General features: G+C 27.7%; 1 protein-coding gene across 1 annotated transcript; it reads left to right on the top strand.

The window, feature by feature from the left end:
• Zpr1 (zinc finger protein Zpr1) lies at window positions 1–22449 on the top strand. Its single transcript, XM_067262223.1, has 14 exons — window positions 1–90; window positions 2986–3110; window positions 3930–4091; window positions 6854–6944; window positions 9029–9099; window positions 13223–13306; window positions 16151–16191; window positions 16304–16382; window positions 16472–16607; window positions 16692–16852; window positions 19133–19243; window positions 19319–19408; window positions 21975–22040; window positions 22278–22449. The coding sequence occupies exons 2-14, from the start codon at window positions 3009–3011 to the stop codon at window positions 22389–22391; spliced, it is 1308 nt and encodes a 435-aa protein (XP_067118324.1). The 5' UTR covers window positions 1–90; window positions 2986–3008; the 3' UTR covers window positions 22392–22449.

The following is a 22449-nucleotide window of genomic DNA, read 5'->3' as shown; positions in this document are numbered from 1 at the left end:
ACAAGTTTTCAAATTTTTCAGCGTGGATTTTAAAATTCTCTCGTATATTTTCGACGGTTGTTTCCAAAATTTCCGTGGTTCGACAATTGAGTAAGAATTTGTTTTATGCAATTTGCGGAAATTTTAATTGAAAATAATAAAAACAAAGAATTTAAAATAATAGGTTAATATTACATCGAGAAGAAAGAACTTTTCAACACCTGCTTCTGTATGAGTTTACAAAGGTGCCACTACTATTGATGCTGCTAGAAACATTTGTACTGTGCATAGATATTTCTAGCAACAGAATTTTTGGCCTCAAGACAGCACTTGCAGCAGTTGTCAAGTGAACTTTGATGAATACACGATCCTCCATGAGAATCACCATCAAATAACACAAGAATTAGCCACTGAGATGGTATGTGATCAGGCAACAATATGTGATATCTGTAGTGTATGGGTAAAGTCTAAGAGGCACTGTCATTGAGATCAGAAATTCCATCTCTGGAATGGGAAAATCATTTCATCACTGTGCTGTAACATTTTCCCCACACACAGCAAATGTTTCTGGTAATATTGGCAATGGTTTGAGTTTTGTTGAACTCATATAATAGGTGTCAGAAATGTTCTTTCTTCTCAGTTTGATACTACGTTTTTTGTGACCTATAGAAAAAAAAAACAGCTTGTAACTTGATGAATCTAACATGTACAGTACATATAATAGGAACATGACATTCTGAAATTATATTGATATATTTTGATGCATCAACACTGACAATTTCTCTGAGAAAGAAAGGGGAAATGAAGTGGAATCAACCCAATAACACAAAGTGGAAAAATCATAGTAACAATATAATAAAGAATAGAAAAAACAAATTTTAATTTTAAAATTTGTATTTCATAGTAGAAATAACTTTTAAATAATCAATTTAGAAATTATGAAATAATATATTCAATCATACAGATGTATGCATTTTGATCAGCTGTGCATGTTTGAAGAAATTAGAGAAATAAATTTGGTTGATAATGTATATAGGGAATTTGGTATTAGAAAATTTCTGTAACTATCTCAAGAAATAATAATCTTTAGATAAAATGTTATAAACTGATCAGTTGGCAGAATGTTGTAATAATATAAATTATAATAAAATTAAGACAATAGCAATGTTGTCAGGTGAATATAATAATTACCATGTATTTTATTAGTGGGAAAACAGATGCCATCTGTATGCAAATAAAATAAAATCAAGAATTGCATATCTTATGAAACATATTTAGATTACTTCATGATAACAGTTTTGTAACTAGCAGAGAAATTTTATTCTTGTTGCAAAGTGTTTAAAGAAATTTTTATTGAAAATTTTTAGTGAAAAGAAATTCTTTCTTTACAAAAATTTCTAGTCCACATTCTCTCTGTCCTGTCTTTCCATCTGGAAAAGACAGAAGTTGGTGACAAAACAGTATTTAATTAAGCAAAGACCAAGTAATAATAAAATTACAGAAGAGAGAAACATAAAATACTATTGATGTATCATAATAAATAACATTTAATCCTCTAGCATGTATAGGACTATTTGTTAGAACGATGAATTTTTCTGAATGTGGAACATACAAAGTTCATCCAAACATCAAAATCTAGATGTAATATTTGGAAATTTTGAAAGGTTGTAATTTATTTTGTTTTAGAAATGACAAACTAAGATAGGAATTTCCTGAAAAATATTTCTTTAATGATTAATTTTAAAATCCAAACAAAAACATCTGAGACATAAAAAAAATTGCTCCAAGTAAAAAATTATGACAATTTAGACGACAGTCAAAATTTTTCTTAGTTTTTTTTTTTAGGAAAGATAAACTTGGTGTTAGGATGAGGTACCCACAAGATTTTTACCTGTATTATTTCTTTCTACATTTTGCTTCAAACTGCTAAGCTTGTCTTTACCAAAGAAAAATTTTGATTATTGTCTAAATTGTCATAAGTTTTTACTTAGTGCAAATTTTTTACATCTCAGATGTTTTCATTTGGATATCAATTGTTTTTTGTTTAATAATTATATTATTACATTGGTGGTTGCTGAGCACCAGCAGAACACGTCATTGACCAACACACTGCTGACTGATATTTTCGATATGCCATTTAGAAAGATCATTATAAAAAGTTTTAATTCATATAAATTTGAGTTTTTGTTATTCTGAGTAATAATTTGAATAAAATTCATTTATTTCAATGTGATTTTATCCTTATAAGCATAAAATTAAGCCATAAAATTGAATTAGCTCCCCATGATCTATTGACCTGGAAGTTTCGCCAGCACCTCACTGATCAAGAGAAAGTCTTAAGTTTAAAATTTGAACATTTTAGACCCAGTAATTTTTTTCTCTATGAGCATCTGCAGTGCCAGATGAAGAAAAAGAAGAAAATACAGCTTTTTTGGCAAGTTTTGTACTTTTCAATTGCTTATTTTGGCATGCACTTCACAGAAAATCTTGAAATTTTGCAGACTACCTAAGAAAACAATTACCTTTCGAACGAGATATTCGAAATTACTTTAGACATTTGGGGCAGATAAATGGACCCTTGAAAATCAGCAATTCTGATTCCTGTATATATAGTCAGTCAGTGACTTTTCTAATTGGTAGGGAATCACTGCTGTGATTGTTCATTTTTCAGCATTATCTCAAAATAAATTTATTATTGATTCTGTAGAATGAATTTATATTCAAATTTTATATCAAGTTTTTAAATTCAAATTTTAAATTTTATTCATGTATTTTAAATTTAAGAAGAAGCTTGCCCTAATTCAAAAATTTAAAAATAAATTATTTGGTTACTACTACTGTTAAGATGAATATTTATTTAAGAAATTATTTAATTATTAATTAATTAATTTAATTTATATAATATAATTTTATACTTAATAATTAAAAAGATTATTTAATAATACTTTAATTTAATATTTGATATGTTGATAATTAATATATGCATTAAATTTTTTTTATATGTAGATACCTAATAGACTAATTCAAAAATGGAAAAATCTGATAAATCTGTGTTTTGTGATCCTAAAGATGATGATCCTGAAAATGGGATATGTGAAATTGAAAGTTTATGCTTAAACTGTGGAAAAAATGTAAGAATTTTATGAAAGACTATCAATATACAGGGTATTCTCCTAAAATGTCTCTTGTTTTGAGGAATAATTTTGGGAAAAGAAACATAGTACTGTAGACAATAGTAATAAAGTGCATCTGTAAAAGATAGTTATTATATTAAATCAGTACATTATCACATGCTCCTGACATAGCAAGTATATCTGGTTTGCAACTTAGGGCAAGTATATCTGGTTTGCACTTGATTTTGGCCCATGTCTAAGCCAGCATGAGAATCCTGTATACAAGAGTCACAGATGCTGTTAATGGCATCTGTGACTCTTGTGCACAGGATTCTCATGTCTGGCACTTTTGTAATGTACATATGATCCTTGACATGCCCACAAAGAAAAATATTTAGAGAGAGGTGATTAGGTGGACCAAGCAATCTAGATTATGTAGTGGAGGTCGAATCACCACTTATGCCAGCACTGGCCCTTTTAACTCTAAACTCTGAAAACTTTTTCTTACCATGTAACTAAAGACTAAATTGTTTTTGCCCTTCAGGCTACAAGGAAAACTTGTATAGCAAAAACTAATAAAACAACTTTTCCATCAGCTGATTTCATTTTGAACCAATTTTGGCCAATTTCATGTTTAAAGAGTTAAGTGCATACACAAGAAATGGTGTCTTGGCCAACATTTTTCAACACTTCTGAACAAATTGGATTTTACAAAACAGTTTAAAACTAGGAATATTTAAGGAGAACACTGTGTACTTTAGTATTTTTGCAATTTAATTAAATCAAAATGACATTCATATTATTCAATTTGTTAAAATAAATATTTAAATCATTTAGGGTATAACAAGAATTTTGCCTACAAAAATTCCATTTTTTAAAGAAGTGATAGTTATGTCATTTACATGTGAAATGTGTGGATGGGAAAACAATGAAATTCAATCTGCTGGTCAGATTCAAGAGAAAGGTGTTCATTATAATGTAACTGTGAAAACGCCAAAGGTAACTTCAATTTATGATATTTAGATAGAATTAAGATTAAAATTTTAAATACTGTTTTTAAATTATAGATTGTAGTGAATTATAGAATTCATGTGTTTCTCTGGAATGCAGTGAAATTAATCACTGATTTTGTTACATTGCTCAATATTTTCTGTATAAGATCTATTACATAATGTATACTATTGAAAAGAATAATCTTCAAATAAATAATACTTTAGAACAGTAATACCCAAACTATGGACCCAGGCCAAATCTGGTCTGTGAACATATTTGAGTCACTACTTAGAAATGATAGAAATAGGCTTACTTTTTGTATATATGGAATACACAGAATATTTGTTGCTCTTCTATTAATCACTTATGTACAGTTTGGCTTGCCAGTTATCCATGGGTGCCACAGCTTTAGAACATTTTATGTGTATCTTATATGTTTAATTTACAATTGAATAATATTGCATGTAAAATTACAGAAAGCTAATCCATTTCTTTTTTGAAAGAATTCAACTTAAAATCACAGATTTGGTATTTTACTCAAGAAGGTCTAACAAAGAGGTCACAAACTAATACTTATATGCATTTGTGAAGATTGCTCCCCCTCTCTTTATTTCTTTCAAATTTAAGTCAAATATAATATTTGATATAATATAATTTACTTAAACTTTTCACCAAATTTCGATTTCTGTTTCGATAATTGTATCGTATACTCATAAAGATGTACATTCAGTGTATTGTAAAACAACTTTTATTTTGTTTTAATTAAATCTTATTTTGTTATTTGTCAAATGGAGTATTCTTTGACTCAACTGCCACCTTTCCCCTTTCCAACGTACTTGCAATCCCTCCCACTCGATATTCCACGAGACAATTAATAGCGTGTTAACCCACTATAAAAGATTGGTTAACTGGTGTCAGGAAAACAACTTACACGGATCCTTACAGACCCTTGTTTACCAATAATCTATGGAAGCCATCCTCCGTGACAACCAGGGGACTAATTCTACCAATTAGTTTGCCGATTAACCGGTAGACAATCAAAACAGTATCTTCTATCCCCGGCTAGCCTCACACATTTTTATAATACTGTCAAATATATTTAAATATTATACATAAATCAAAGGATTCCATTATTTTAAAAATAGTTTGACATGAAATTATAATAATATAATGTTTAAATATTTAAACTTTATAAAGAATAACTTTTAAAATTGAAATTATGAAGCAAATTATGAAAGAAAAAGAATTATAATGAAAAGCTCTTTTATATATCATTAGTACTTATATCTTTTATTATTTATTTACTTATTTTTATTATTTTTTAATGTGATGTTTTAATAATGTATTATTTATATTGCAGTTATAAGTTGTTAAATGCTTTTCCAACATTTATGTTTTTAACTATGAGAGAGATTTTCTCTTTTATCAACCTACCATATTAGTTTTTTTTATACAAGATTTGTCATCACATCACTGTTATCTCATGCTAATATGTTGTTTTATTTCCTTTTTTCATTTTTTAGTAGGTTAAAGAGCTTATATCAAGCTAAAAATTGTAGAAAAAAATTCTCAAAACAGTAATTACATTAGGAATCAAATACTTTTTTAATTTTTTGCTAACTTCTGTAAAAATTTATTTTCAGCCGTTTCATAAAATTTTCTTTTAGAATCTACCTGAGATGTTATCTACAAGCTGAATAATATCTAAATATTGAATAAGAAAATGAGAAAGTAGATTGTTATTATTAATCCTTTTACAAGCATGAATGAGAATTTTTGGTGTCTGCTATTTTTGATGATGCTGGCTCATCCTTTATAACCTTGACTTGGTTAACCAGGTTTAACCAAGAAAGGACTAAGCCTACTGGTGAAAAGACTAATAATTTTTTTAATGCATCATAATATATAGCCAATAATACAGAAAGTATCTAAATAATATAAACAAACACTGTAATTTTTAAATTATTGAAATTTTTCAACCCATTATCTGAGTGTAAATTTGACTTTTGTCATTGAAATAGGAAACTGCAATGAAACTAGAAATAATTAATTATACGAGCACTAAGGTGGCTTTTCCTTTTCACTAGACTTATTATACCATCGATAAAAAGGACGACAAGCTTTAGAAAAACTTTTTATTTCTTTGAGTATGCATTTCGGACAATTATGTCTCTTGTCAACTCTGTGGTACAAATGGATTATGAGAAATGCAGGAGTTGCGACAATAGATAAAATATGGATGGTGGTTATTGATTAACAGGTATAAGTGCAAACATGACAGTATGGTACATAGTGTTGGAAAAGCACTGCAATATACATGACACAGTGTAGAGTTAAAACTATAAAATTTGAGAAACCATAGCATTTTATAGTTATACTTGTTTCCAAACATAATTGGAAACAAGTCTAAAGTTGAAAATGATTTCAACTTTAGACTTGTTTTAACAAAAGCATTATCCGCAAGGTAAAATATCTTTGTTAAAAAATTAAGAATTTTTTTTAATATTAAAAACTATTTTAGTGATAATTTAACAGAAATTAGTCTTTTATATTCTTAAAATTGTAATTTTATACAATAATTAGATGTTAAGAATTTATAGCATTTCTAATATTAAAACTATTGATAATTTGAAGTTTTGTCTTATTTATAAAAACATGAAATTAATTGTGACTATCCTCATAATGACTTATCAACAGTATTAATTAAATTAGTATTTTAAAAATCTTTTTGTTATGTATCTTTTCAATAATTTTATTTTCTTGTGTAGGATCTTACTAGATCTGTTGTGAAGACAAAAACATCCATTCTTCAGATTCCTGAATTAGAATTTGAAATTCCTGCAGGTTCACAAGAAGGGGGTAAGTATAAAATTTTGCTTAAGTAATAATTAGAAATTCTTGCAATGATTTCATATTAATTAGAATTATAATTGATGAAAATTTTGAATTAATAATAATACACTATCACTCATTATGCATCATTTCACTATAACACAATTTCAAGAACTCAAACCTTAAATTAAATTGTGTGTCTGTGTCTACATTTAACTGTCATCATATGCAGTGATATTATAAGTGTTTAGTCTTTTTCAGCTGCAGAATCTAAAGCATCATAAACAATAATTTTATTGTTTTAAATTTTTTTAATCACAAAATAGATACTAATTTTATAACAATTTCTTCAATGACATCAGAAATCCACTGACCCACAAGTGTCAAATGAACGAGTAAAGGATGATCCATATTCAGTTTCTATATTAGTTGATTTGTAATCAAATTAAATTACGAATTGCAGTTGCAATAATTAGAAAAAAATAAACACACCTCTTTTGAAATTTTAGGTAGGTATGTTTTGTTATGGGGAATACAGTCCTTGTTTAATTCATGTAAACAGTCAGCTCACTTTATATGTTTTCTTGGAACTAATTAATTGCATAATGTGAGGATACGTGTATTTATTTAAATATACAATTGTTTAATAGAATTAGTGTTTATTTTTGTTTTATAATGAAATTTAACAGTGTATTCTATTCAATATATATTTGAAGATAAATACTTTTTTAATAAACTGTTGTGTTCATCTTTATGTTGTTTTAATGGAACAAATGTAAATACAGTAAAACCTGCAAAAGTTAGAATGCAACAGGACTATCTTGCTTCTCCATGTCTTATAGGTTTTCTGTCATTGACAGAATATAGTCTTTCTACTTTCCTATTCTCTATTGTCTATACAAATGCCTTGAAAATAATTCTTTTATGAGATTGGCTGAAAAATGTTTTTTTTTTTTTGCAATTTACATATGTTTATTCAAATTGTATTTGTTACAGATGTCCGGATGTATTGTAAAGATTTTATTGATACATGCAAATAATTGGGTAAAGTTCACTTTTTAGTAAAACAATCTAACATTACTTAGTTGTCTTTAGTTTTTTAATGAAGTTATTCAAATGAATTTCTGTCTATAATCTTATAAAAAAAATCCTTGATCAAGCCTTTCCAAATTTCTTCAAAGCCTTTATGTAACTGAAAATGTGTTTGATTTAAAGGTTCAGACTCTTCTATTAGCTGGTCTTCATAATTTTCATTGTCATCATCTTTAGTTTGCAAGTCCACAGTTTTGTGAAGGTTTATATTATCAATTTTTGTGGAAAAATACATAAACACAAAAATAAAACTTCAAAATAACATTGCAAAAACATAGAAACAAAATGAAGACTGAACGAACGAAATAAAAAATGGAAGACTGAGCCAAACCTCTAATGAAAAATAACTTATTTCTTGACAGTTGGCACTGCACCACTGGAAATACAGAACACATGAATTTCTGTCTTTTGCATCTGTATTTCTCTTTGGATTGCAATAAGCAAGGTTTCTACTATTCCCTCTACATTTCACAGGTTCTGGTTTTTAGCAAACATTTGTTAGATTAATGTAATTGTTATACTTTCAAAGGTGAAAAATTTCAATATTGTTAAGGTAAGATAAAATGTGCAAAAGGAAACCTTACTCAGGTTTCAACTTTTGCACATTTTACTGAAAATAGTTTAAAAGAAAAGTCTATTGGAATTAAGGTAGCTTTATCATTTTAAGAGCTTTTATTAATCTAAACGTGAACTTTAATTTTAGTTCTGTGATTATTGCACAACTTACCTTTAAATAAAATTTTTCAAATTAAAAATGCTTATTTTTCAGGTCAGTTGTATGTTATAATAAGCATTATTTTAAAATATTTTTTAAATTGAAAAACATTGTATGAAATAATGGATATTGATTTACGTATGTGTTGTTAATGCAAGTAAATATAATGAATATATTTACAGTGATAATGAGCACATTACATTGTATTTGGAAAATATGAATAAGCATATGGCAATAAAAATAAAATTTTGTAAGTCACTGTGTTATTGGAATAATAATCTAAAAAATACTTATTTTTATTTAGGTATTACAACTATTGAAGGAATAATCGACAGGGCAATTGCCGGATTATCGCAGAAGAGAAGTACAATGGAAGTTAGTATCAAAAATATAATATAGATGAAATAAATTGTAGTAGATTTATCATTTGAAAAAATAAAATAATTCTCAATATCTTGAACTGATAAATATAATTTAAATTTTCAGAATTATAGAAGGTTTTCAGTTTGTGAAATCTGATTTTAAAAAAGTAAATACAGTTAACACTCATTAGTATGCCCCTTTGTTAGAGTGCTCCCCTCATTTACTGCCATGTATTTATGAACAAATCTTCCATATGGAGTATATATTAAAAAACCTCACTATTATGCTAGTTCACTTAATGCCAGTAAAAATTTTGGAATCCCTTTCCCCTGAACAGTTTTGTAATGAATCATTCTGGTAAAATGTTGGGTGTTTCACCCACCACAGATAGCAATGAATCTTAACTTCTTGCTTTGAAATCTGTTGCTCTTTCATAATGATATACTTTATTGTATTGTCAACTTGCTGTAATCTGCTGTTATGTGAGTTTCCTCAATATGAGTAAATAAGCAGTCATTTTGATTAAAGAAAAAAATGAACTTTGTTTATACAAAGAGAAATTTCCAAATGGTAATCAACAACAAAGAATAACAGAAGACTTTTTTTGTGGAAGAAAACAATCAGTCGCAGATGCATTGGACACATCTTGGAAGAAAAAAACAAAGTGGCTGCAAGAGCCTTCCTCTAAGGCATTGCATCTTAGATCTGCTAAACATGAGAATCTTGAAGATGACCTTGTAATGTGGATTAGCCAAGTTAATGCCAAGCATGAAATTTTAACAGAAACTGTAATCATAGAAAAAGCAAAAGAATTTGGAAGACATGAGAATTACAGACTTCCAATACAGCAAGGGTTGGTTGACATGATCCAAGCAGTGTCATGGACTTTCACAGCATATCAGGCAAGGTGAAACAGATGAAGTGGATGATCAAGTTGTATCAGATGCTTGTGAAACATTGACATGATTAGACGGTATGAGTTTCAAAATGTTTATAATGTGGATGAAAGTGGATTGTACAAGGTGCGGTGCAGGAACTTCCCTATTTTAAAAAATCATAAAACAAAAAGTATTGGAGATATTAATTTAATTCTTTTTCTTTACATAGAGGTACATTTAAAGTTTTATTTCATTAGGTTTTGAAAATTATATCTTGAAGGTGGTCTCCGTTCTGGTCAATACATTTGGAGAGTCGAAATTGGAAGTTTCAGTCCACTTTGTCCAGCATGTCTGTGTCTATGTTGGCAATAGCAGCACGAATATTGTTCTTCAGCTCACCCAGGGTCTTTGGACGATTGGTATACACCAAGAATTTAAGATATCCCCATAAGAAAAAATTGCAGGGGGCTAAATCTGGCAAGCATGCTGGCCACTGAAGATCGCCCCTCAAACAAAATCGCATGGATTAAGTTGTTGCACCACTGCCAGTTTGTATGGATGAAATCTCAGGTCTTCATGAAGAATTTGTCTCGTGCGATCAGAAATTCTAAGCGCAGCTGCATGTTTGCGTGCAGATTGCTTAGGGGATTTCAAAATCACCAGCCTTATTCTCTCGACGTTTTCTGGTGTCCTGGTGGTTCTTGAAGGTTCTGGTTTCTTTTTCTGCACACTATCAGTATCCATAAACGTGTCCACCCACTGAACAATCGATTTTCGATCAGGAACATGACCTGCAGGTGTGATATTAAACTGTTTCCTGAATGCACGCTGGATTGCAATGACCGAATGGCCATTGGAAAAGTAAGTCACCACGGTGAACGCATGCTCCTCTCTTGTCCACTGCATGATCATTACTAAACTAACCATACAAAAAAACATTAGGCCACGCCCTTTCGAATGCGCTCAACCCCACTCTCCAAGGAGTAATGGTCGCTGTGTGGTGCACATTTCAAATAATGAAGTTTCCGTGTCGCACCCTGTATTACCACATGCAGCTTAGACAAGACAATTTCCTGTAACACCTGGAACAATCTGAAATTGCTGGAGCCATACAGGATTAATTCCATCAGTTTATAGTCCATTGCAGCAAAATCATATGGTATAGAAGAGCTGACAAATGTTTTGAACCAGTTTCAAGCAACAGCATCATTGGAAAATTCTTTAACTTAAGAAGAATGTTTAAACCTTGATGACAATTTTCCAACTTTTGAAGAAATGAACAGAGAAGAAGAGAGGTTGAGGCGCACGTATTCAGCCCAAAACATGAACAGCAGATGGATGAGTGCCACCATCTGGCAATTCTATACAGTCGATAATAGCATTTGCTATGTCTAGAATGGCGAGTACACAATTGGCTTAAACTTCTTTATTTTTTTGTGTTTGTGGTTAAAATTATGACATATTTTATTAAAATAATGATTATTTAAGCATTTACAAATAATATTGTAAAAAAACAGACGATTTTAATCTAGAAATTATTCAATTTTTTAGCAAGTGATGTGAAGTGCCTATAGAATTTACATATATTTGTCTTCATAATAGCTTATCTTAAAGTAGGTTTGTCCTTCCATGGCGTCTTCTACCATCAGCAGCATAATACATTTGTAAATTTTCTAAAAAATTAATTTTCCAAGCTGCTTTTGAATTTACATAAGCCACTACTTCCCTCAACAAAAGTATGAGGTAGACCTATCGTTCGATCATACGGTAGGAGACAAAATGCTAATTAAAAATAATTATTTAGTGTTATTAAACATCCTATAAATACTTTTAAACAGTTTAATTTGTTTATTTACCTTTGCTGGTAACCCTCGATGTTAAATGTATCCGCCATTTTTTTCAACAAATTTTCCATGAGTCAATGTGCGACGTTCACTGAGTCACGTGATGTTGTGAATGAGCACCGCAAGGTCTTTTACTTAAAACGTCAAACGTGTACTTCTGCTTGCTGTACAAGTTTAACGTTTATACTTGCACCTCAACTTCTCTAGAGATCCTGTGAACTGCAAATCACACTGAAAATTCTGATTCAAATGATGAGACTGAAAAAATGCAACATCCAACATTTGCTAAAAAAGCAAAAGAAAGCATTAGAATAATAAGAACCTTTCTAGAAGTATAATATGTTGATTCTGATGTAATGCCCCATGTTTATGCAATAAATGATATTATTGATGAAATTAGTGCGCATAAAAAAAGCAGTCATTAATACCAGATTTCTTTGTTTCGAAATAAATGTTTTGTAGTTACTTGTAGTGTGTGTACATTTTACTTGTTTATTCCAACTCTTATTTCTGCTGTAGAGGTATATTTATATTACACTAAATTTTCTCTTCTTCAGCAGTATATTTTTTAAATTTCAAAATAGTGCCACCCTCTTATAGTGCCAAAAAGTGGGAAAGAACAGACAGTGGCATACTAATGAGGGTTGATTGTACAGTACATTAATTGAAATATTAAAATCAGCATTACAGTGCAACTTTATTTTACAATAATTCTAGCAAAAATTTCTTTGAAATTCTGTTGTGAACAACTAACCACAAATAAAAAATGAGTTTTTAGATCAATGTATTTGGTATCCTTAGTCCTTTTTGCATGCTAATTATCAGGCAATGATGCATTACATTCTTGGATAATCTGTAATTCTATTAAAATGCTATTTTTAATAAATTTCTTATTGTTATTGATTTAAGTAGATGATAAATTGCAACTGCATGTGTCATTTTTATTTATTTCAATTAGATAGAAAAAGCAGAGAGAAAAAGTAGAAATCTTGACAATATAGTGTCTTTCAAAAAATTGTTTAAAATTACACATCTGGCTTTGTGTAACTTTAAACACAATTTTAGGCTAAATGAAAGGCATTAAATTATCTTTCAATACCTTACATTTTAGCCTATTTGCATAGTAAATAGAAATCATTTAACATAATTATATGCAGAAAATAATTATTTTTGAAGAGATGATGCTAATACTGACACACGATTAAAACTAGTGATTAGATATTATCCTATAATTATATCAATTGTACTATTCTCCAATTTATTGGCAATTCAGATGATACAAAGAACCTTAGAGTATCATGCATCAGTAAGAAGTAGAATAATTAACATGTTAAATTTTTATTCTAATAAATAAACTTTAATAATTATAAATTGAAGTTTGTTTTATATATATAAAGTTTTTTGTACTTTCAGGATAATGATCCTGCTGCTTCCATTATGAGTGACTTTATAATTAAAATAAGTGAATTAAAAATGCTTGAAAATCCATTTCATATTGTAAGTAGTGTGTGTGTGTGTGTATATATTACATATCTATATATATATATATATATCACTAATATTTGATCTTCAGTGTACGTGTACAGGATGAATCAAAAGTCCATTACACCCTCTTGATTTCAAAAGCACCAGAAGATACATTTTGTTAATGTTGTTACATAGGAAGTCATGCATTGGCAATTAGGTGGATCTTTTTATTTTCAAGGTTGTCAAAAAGTGCCATCTGAAAAAGATGCAAGAAACTTTTGATTTACCGTGTGTACTGGAAGTCAAATTATTTAACTATATTGTTTAAAATTTTTGAATTAAAATATAAAATTTCAATTTTTTTTTTTAATGATTAGAATAGAGATACAAATCAATAATGTCATTAAAACTTTTTTCTCACAATACAATGAGAGCATGACCTAAAATTGTTTCAGCATCACACTTTATTTAGAAGTCATTTGATTATCTCAGAAGTTTAAAAGAGTGACAGTCCTTTAGTTAGCGGAAATATTTTTGGTCAGTTAGTTAATAAAACTTGTAAAATATTAAATTGATCATTCTGGAGTATTTTAGAATATTCAATTTCAGATTGTTTTACAGAGAAATTAACATTTTTTAATTATATATAAAATTATTTGTTTTAAATGTATCATTTTTTAAGTGCAGCATTTCTATATTTAGATTTAGCACTGAAATGTCAAAGTATCCTTTTGACAGTAAATAACAACTTTCTAATATATGTAAAAGTGTAACTAGTCACTATATTTAAAAATATGCAAATAAAGTTCTTTATTAAAATCAAAATAAAAGAAATAGAATTTGTTAACAATTTATTTTATCTGTCTACAAGATATTATTTTGTGAATAAACTTATAAATTCTCTTTCAATATTTATTATATTTTACTTTTATACTAGTATCAATAATATATTTATTTATTAGTAAAGCAATATAATAAATATTTTAGCTATATTTTATGAGAATTTAAATTGAATGCTAAATTATTATATCTATAATAATTTAGTGTATTCAATTTAATGCATATTAATAAATAAATATATTGATAATTATTAAAATTATGCAGGTTTGAATACAAGTGATTTAGTTAATTAGTTTAATTTAAACAAAATAGTTAAAAGTTAGCATTACATCAAAAATATAATATATTTATGGTGAAGTCTGGATACGTTCTAAATATTTATATATTAAAATTGATAAAAATGTGTTGTTAATTTATTAATAATTATAATTAATTAATAAATTACTGTATATCTTGTAAAAATTTTTAAGTATTTTCAAGCCTTTATTGTATATATTTAAAATTATACTGTACATTGCACAGAAGTAAATTATATATTTGATTTTAAACATACTGTATATTTTTTATTAACTTATTTTGAAATAATTTTACATCATTGGGTTTGATTTATTTTTCTTCTTTTTTATACTCTTGCTACTCTGGGGGCACTAAGAGGGCTTTTTTGTAAGCCCATTATGGATTCAACTAGGCCCATATTGGGACAGCCAGGTGATGAGGGATGGAACCTTGACATATTCAGACAGAGTACACCAGATAATTCCTGTAGATTTTTGATCTGTCTATCTTTGATCCTGGATCTCTTAGAGCTGTAGGCTACCACTTTAACTGCTCAGCTATCTGGCCATCTTACAATAAACATAGTTGAATTTTATTATTAAACATTGTGTATTTCTGTTGGTTTTGTTAAAGTCACATGCTTTTGACTTTTGTTTTTGTGTTGTATTATATCAAGTTACAAGAATGAAGATTAATACAAGATTAATACAATATTTTTAATAATTATTATTAATATCATTGCATGTTCAGCATTTACATGCTAAGATAATAGTCTTATTTTTTAAAATTTTAAGAACAAACTATGATTTTAATGTTGTCTTTCATTTTATACATCATCATGCATTAATATTTTTATTAAAAATTTGAAACGTTGAGAGATCTTCCAAACAAAATTTGCAAATAAATTTTAATTGTTAAATTTTATAAAATTCATTTTATAATTAGTTTTTATCTTGTGTTTATTTGAATCATTAAAAAAATTTATTATTTAAATAAGTACAGCTGAACATTTATGTAACACATTGCCTCCAGGAAATGCAATGAATTCATTATGTAGAAAATTAATAAAATAAAAAATAAACGCAATAGTAATGAAAAGAAAAAACAATTTACTGTAATGGTGTTTTTTTATTTTCTATGAAAATATTTTTGTATTTGTATTAATAACAAAATAAATTATTACTTTAGACAGAAAAATCAAACAGAAGATATAGTGTCTTTTATTAAAATTTCAACTGTAAATTTTTTTATCGAGTTATTTTACTTAATACAAATGATTTTATCTTTATTTAAATATAATTAAAAATTCTCTTGTTGACAGAAGCCATTTCATATAGTTTTGAATACATTAGAAAGATCATTATTTTTAAAACTATTGATATCTTCAGATACAGATGTTTAGACCTTGTTATGAATACAGTACTATACACATAATTGACTGATTAGTTAAAGAAATACATGAAAATTTTAATATTTATCAATACAAAACATAAGATTTTTTTGAAGACTGATTATATAGACATTAACTTTATTAAATAGGAATATTTTTATATGAAAGAGAGAGACATTTTCAGCATTCCACAGAAAAATTTATTGAAAAGAGAACTTCATACTATCTAAGTCTGACAATACGTGTATAAAAGAATGTTTAGAATCAAAAATATATAAAGCAGAATCATTTTTGTTTTGTTTAAGATATAGTATATAAACAAAAATCCTTCTATTGTGTAGTTTTTAAATAAAAATTAACTTTTTTAGGTGATTGACGATCCTTCAGGCAATTCTTTTGTTGAAAATTTGTATCCTTCTTTCCTGAAAATACTATTAACAGATTTAATATTATAGATTAAATATTTTTATCTTAAAGTAAAAGCATAAAAATATTTCAGTTTATTAATCCTTAAGTTATAGTTGTGCACCAAAACAGGACGAAAATCTTGAAGTTCATAACTACACAAGGACTTCCGAACAAGATGAATTATTGGGTATTGTAAGTATTAATGTTTCTTATACATCATAATCATGTGAATATAAATTTGAATATTGTTAATCTTTAGAATATTATTTTCTCTTTGTTAGAAACATATTCCTAATAAAAATGCTGAGAATTCAGATAAGCAAGAAACTTCTGAAGACTTTCATAATGAAGTAGTATCTTTTCCAACAAATTGTTCATTATGCAATAGCATTTGTCAGACAAATATGAAACTTACAAGTATTGTTTTTTTGAAAAAATGTGAAAATTTTGAGTAATTATTTTGTTTTATTTTAATATAAACATCTCTTTTGATGATGATAGAAATTCCTCAGTTCAAAGAAGTAATTATAATGGCAACAACGTGTGATCATTGCGGACATAGAACCAGTGAAGTAAAAAGTGGTTCTGGAATTGAACCCACTGGCATCAGGATAGAGTTGCAAATTACTGGAACTCATGATATGACTAGGGATGTTTTAAAGGTTAGTTAAGCTGAATAATTTATATCATATTTTTTTTTTTTTATCACATATTGTTTTATGTTACTTTATCACTTTTAATTATTTTATACATACGTATAAATGAGAGGCAAAGTTGAATTTTTTTCAAGGATGTTTTAAACTTTTCCATATTTTATATTATATTTATTATTCATCTTATAGTATTTACAAAATCTATTTATTATTATTTTTTTAATGAAATTGTTATGTAACAGTAAAATGTGTGTGTATGTTTTATACATTTCAACACTAAAATTATGCTACAAGTATACTGTACTTTGTATATTATGCTTTATAAAGTTATAGTTTATTGGATATGTACGGCTTGATAAATTTTTTCTTATTAAATAATTTATTTAAACTTATAATCCAGCATTTATAAGAATGTGGTTTATGGCTAAGTACCAGGTTGTTCAATAAGTTTTGTCGTTCGACAAAAAAAAACACAATTTTATGGTTTGAAATACATTTTATTATTCAATATAATCTCCCTGAACTTCAATACACTTGTTCCAGTGATCTTCTAATTTATGGATTCCATCCCTGAAGTGAGAATCCGGAAGACTGTCGAAATACGCTTCCACGGCTGCTATTACCTCTTCGTTCGATGAAAATCTTTTCCCACGCATGAATTTTTTGAGATGTGAGAACAGCCAGAAGTCAGAGGGAGCTAAATCTGGCGAATAGGGAGGATGTTGCAACAATTCGTATTTTAATTCACTGATTTTCGTGATGGTTTTTTGAGCTGTATGAGAGGGTGCATTATCTTGATAAAAAATGATTTTTTTCTTCTGTAAACCAGGTCTTTTCTCACGAATTTTTACATCCAGCTGGTCCAAAAGGTTACAATAATAGTCTGAGTTTATTGTTTTACCAGTTTGGAGATAATCCACGAACAAAATTCCTTTTGCATCCCAAAAAACTGATGCTAACACCTTCTTGGCCGATTTCTGGACCCTAACTCGCTTCGGAGCTGAAGTACCAGGTTCACACCACTCCTTAGCCTCTTGTTTTGATTCAGGATCATGATGGTAGACCCAAGTCTCATCCATAGTAATGAAACGACGCACAAAATCCTTTTTATTTTTTCTAAAACGCTCCAAATGTTGCTGAGAAAGTTGCACTCGAATGTGTTTTTGCTCCATAGTTAGCGAATGCGGCACCCATTGTGCACACAGCTTTCTGTAATCCAAAACATCAGCCAAAATATTGCTCACACTGCCTAATGAGATTCCTAGGACTTCTACTAAATCTCTCTCAGTTAATCGACAATCTTCCAAAACCATATGCTGTATTTTTGCTACGATTTCTGGTGTTGATGCACTTTTTGGACGTCCTTCACGTGGATCGTCTTCGAGACTTGTACGGCCACGTTTAAATTCAGCAACCCATCTTTCTACTGTTCTAATTGAAGGTGAAGAGTCCTTATACACTTTTACCAATCGTTCATGAATTTGTTTTGGTGCTACACCTTCAAAAAATAAGAATTTTATCACTGCACGATATTCAATTTTTTTCATTGTAAAAAAATACACTGACACTTCAACTTTGAACAGCTGCAAATATAGGAATGAGTTGACAGATCTACATGAAACTTCACACATGTTTATTAAAAAGTAGTACTATTTTTAGAGAAATAAAACAACAAACCTAATAGCGCCATCTCTTATTGAACGACAAAACTTATTGAACAACCTGGTATCATACTTGAGAAAAGAAATTCTGGTTTGCAGAAAATTTAAAAATTAGAATACAGAGTAATAGAAAAATAATAACTTTCTAATATACACAAATTTTGATGTTTGTTATTTAATTGAAAGATCTTACATACATACATATTGCACAATCGTGAATGTAATAAGATACTAAATGTGAAGTAATTGTTGTATTTATGTGATATATTTGTACATTTAAAGTGAACTTCAAAGAAAATTACTGAAAATTATTGGTCTGTAGGTAATCATTAACAAAGATATAATTGCCCAACTAAAATATTTACATATGGCTATATAATTTTTTTTTTTTTTCAGTTATCATTAAAATTTATTCTACTGTTTTTTTACATCATATCTAATCACTTTTTTAGTGGATTTCAAGTGAAAAAAACAAGTAATTAGTCATATATATATATATACACAGGAGCTATGATAACTTATAGACAGTAATTAGAAAATATTTGACTTTAAACTGACATAAATTTTATGTAATTTTACACAATTTTCATTAAACTGAATATTTGATCGAATCATTTTATTATTTCAGTCAGAAACTTGTAAAATTCTTATTCCTGAACTAGAGTTAGAAGTTGGATCTCATACATTAGGTAGCAAGTTTACAACCCTAGAAGGTTTATTAACAAATATTAAAGAGCAGGTGAGAATGTTAAGGTAAAAACAAAAAAAATAATAATTTTATTCAATTTATATTAAATAATTGACAATATTGTAGTTGAAAGTGGACAATCCATTTATATTTGGCGATGCTGCTAGAAGACAACACAAAGAAAAGATGGAAACATTTCTAACTAATTTAGATGAGGTAAGATAAATGAATACATTATTGTTATTACAGTATCATCATCATCATCATCATATGAAAAATATATAAGATCAAAAATTGAATTTAGAGAAATAATTCAATTTTCTTGATGTTTAAGATAGGTTTCTATAATATGAAATTAATTATAAATTCTCTTAAAATTCTACTTCTTATTTAAATTGTCTAGAGTTGAATAGCACTTTCTATTCCAAGGATCATAGAAACATTTTTTGAAATGAAATAAATATTGTTGAATATTGAGCAAGGAGAAAGTTGCAATCAAGTTTATAAGTCAAGCTTTTCAGCTGAAGAGTAGTTAGGAAAACTGGTTCAAACTCACCATCTCTTTTTGAAATAGAACCAGAAGATGATAGTCAAGATCAAGATCTTCATTCTTACAACATCAAAGCATATCTGAGTGACTATGTAATAATCATATCAAAAGACATTAAATCGGATTAACTACAAAACCGTAATAATTTCAAATGTAGTTATAACTCATAAACATAGTCAATAAATGATTTTGATAGTTTGGAAAATGTCTGAATAATTAAGATAGTTCTTTCAATTTTTACCCACTTGTCTCTTGTTACATGGCAATTAAGGTTTCTCTAACAGGATCCCAGCTGTTTTTTAACCCAGGAAATTCTTCTCATTCTGGGAAATCTCTCAAATTTTTTAAAGGTTTACTTTTTTTTTATTTTCTGTTAAGGTTGAGGAAATTTTGCAAATAGAAAGTATAATTAACTCATAAACTGTCAGAATACATTTGTATTTATTAATTTTAAGTCTGCTTATTAGTTTTTTAAATTTTTGCTTGTTATGGCCTGTCACAAATTATCAATAATCAATATTTACCCTATTTGTGGTAGGACTCTGAAAATTCTTTGTCAGAACCTGTAATATATGGAATAATTGTGCTGATGTTGTCTTAATTTTTAACCATGTCCAGTAGCTTCAATAACTGCATTATGCCAGGTTCTGCAAATTGGGCAAGGATACAAGTTTTTGTTCATAAATCTGATTATTAAAGCCAAACGAAATGTCGAATTATTGGACTATAAGCTTAATGCCGCTATTAAAGCAGCCAAGGTAGATGAATCAAGAATACTAGACAGCAAAAGAAATGCTGTAATGCATCGAAAACTAACTAGAAATCTTCCAGGCTACAGATGAAAAAACATAACATCTCTCTTTTCTTAAGTGCATTAAAGACAGTTCCACCCACATCAATTGAATCAGAAAGGGCATTCTCAGTAGCAGGACTTTTCATTATTAAAATAAGAACCAGATTGAGTGATCAGAGTATTTGACCATCTTTGCTTTTTAAAATCCTATTATAAAAATTTACAATAATATTTTGTATTATGTTTTATTTAAAAAATGTAAATTACCTTCTAAGTTAGAAGTTCAGTGTAAGTTTGTTTTTTTCTTTAAATTTTCAATTCAATTAAAAGGCTTTTTTTTCCTGTTGTTGTTATAAGCAGTTTTCAACAAACTTTAATAAATTTTTTCTATTTGTGAAAATTTCTATATAATTCAAAGGTAATTCTTAATATATGTTTTACACAGCATTATTATTATAATTTTGGAGGTTGCAGGACATATTTAATTACTTAAAAAATGAAAAATAATTATATTATTTGATTTTAAGATTTATTTTATATCTTAAAAATAATTAATTATATCTCAGAACAAGCGAAGGACCGGGAAATGAGAAACCCTAATGGTAATAACTTCTGCCCTTGAAAAAATCCTGGTCTTAATAAACTCTGGTAATATCTGTTTTAAAAATAAACCTCCCTAGGGTTTAATAAAGGAAATATACTGTAGTATATTGATCTCTCTGACATTATTCTTTATGATCAATAATACTACTATGTTATTAGGGTCATGATTCATTTCTAGTTTCATACATGTAGATTTAAAACATGAATTATTTTTTACTAAACATAAAAATGTTTAGTTCATTAAAACTTCTTTTTGTCAATATTTAAGTCTTGAAATGAAAACTTTCTTAATATTTTAAACAAATGTTTGAGGCTTTTTTTTAAATAGTTAAAGAAACTAACTGCTTTGAAACAAACCAAATGCACTTTTTACAGTAAATATTCTAAAAGATAAATGGTATATGGAAAAATTTTTTTGAAGATTTGATCCAAATATCCTGTTTGAAGAGAAAAAAGTGTTCTTTAATAATTGATTAAAATTTATTATTTTTGTTTAGTTTTATAAGTTATATTTCTCAATAAGTATTTGAAAACATTGTTCAAATAAATTCAAGTAAATATTGATCACATCTACTTTTTCTCCTATTGCTTTTCAAGATTAGATGGACATAAATTAGGATTAAGTAATATAAATACGAAAAATTATTATTAATATTTTCTGCTATAGATGTAATAATTATTCTTTACACTTTAAAAAATAAGTAGGGAGAAATGCAAATATTTTACTGATCCATAATTTTTAACATGTTTAACTATATTTTTTTTAAATAAAAATTTTATTATAAGAAATATTAAGTTTTTTCAGTTTTATTTCATTAATCTACTTTAAATAACAGGTATGTAAAGGAAATAAAAACATCACATTCATTATGGATGATCCTTGTGGAAATTGTTATATACAGGTATATTTTATTTTAAACTTTGAATTTGTAGTTTGTTTATAAAAACGTAAATTTAAAATTTATTAATTGTAAATTTCATGCATTAATATCTTATATTTTGTATTTATATATTTAAACATTATGCAAGTTTAATACAATATTAGAAACTTTCATGTAGAATATTAGTAATGTAATTTTTTTAGAATTTTTTACACAAGATAATTATTTTGTGAACATATATTATCTTTTTATTTGTAGAATATTTATGCCCCTGATCCAGATCCAAAGATGACTGTGGTTCATTATGAACGAACATTTGAACAAAATGAGGAATTAGGATTAAATGACATGAACACAGAAAATTATTCTTAATATTCTCTGTTATATATTGTATAGTATTAAAAAATTAAAATATTTAAGTTTTGTTGTA

The sequence above is a fragment of the Centruroides vittatus genome, unplaced genomic scaffold (genome assembly GCF_030686945.1).
Source record: "Centruroides vittatus isolate TY-2023 unplaced genomic scaffold, ASM3068694v2 contig_1422, whole genome shotgun sequence".
NCBI classification, from domain to species: domain Eukaryota; kingdom Metazoa; phylum Arthropoda; class Arachnida; order Scorpiones; family Buthidae; genus Centruroides; species Centruroides vittatus.
The sequence above is the reverse complement of the archived record's forward strand: the minus strand, read 5'-3'. Positions and strand labels throughout refer to the sequence as shown.

Excerpts from the sequence above, each read along its gene's own strand:
- Zpr1 (XM_067262223.1), top strand. The coding sequence starts at position 3,009 with ATGGAAAAATCTGATAAATCTGTGTTTTGTGATCCTAAAGATGATGAT. Across the intron at positions 16,192-16,303 it reads AATTCTTTTGTTGAAAATTT|TTGTGCACCAAAACAGGACG; the intron begins GTATCCTTCTTT and ends CTTAAGTTATAG. Across the intron at positions 22,041-22,277 it reads GTGGAAATTGTTATATACAG|AATATTTATGCCCCTGATCC; the intron begins GTATATTTTATT and ends TTTTATTTGTAG.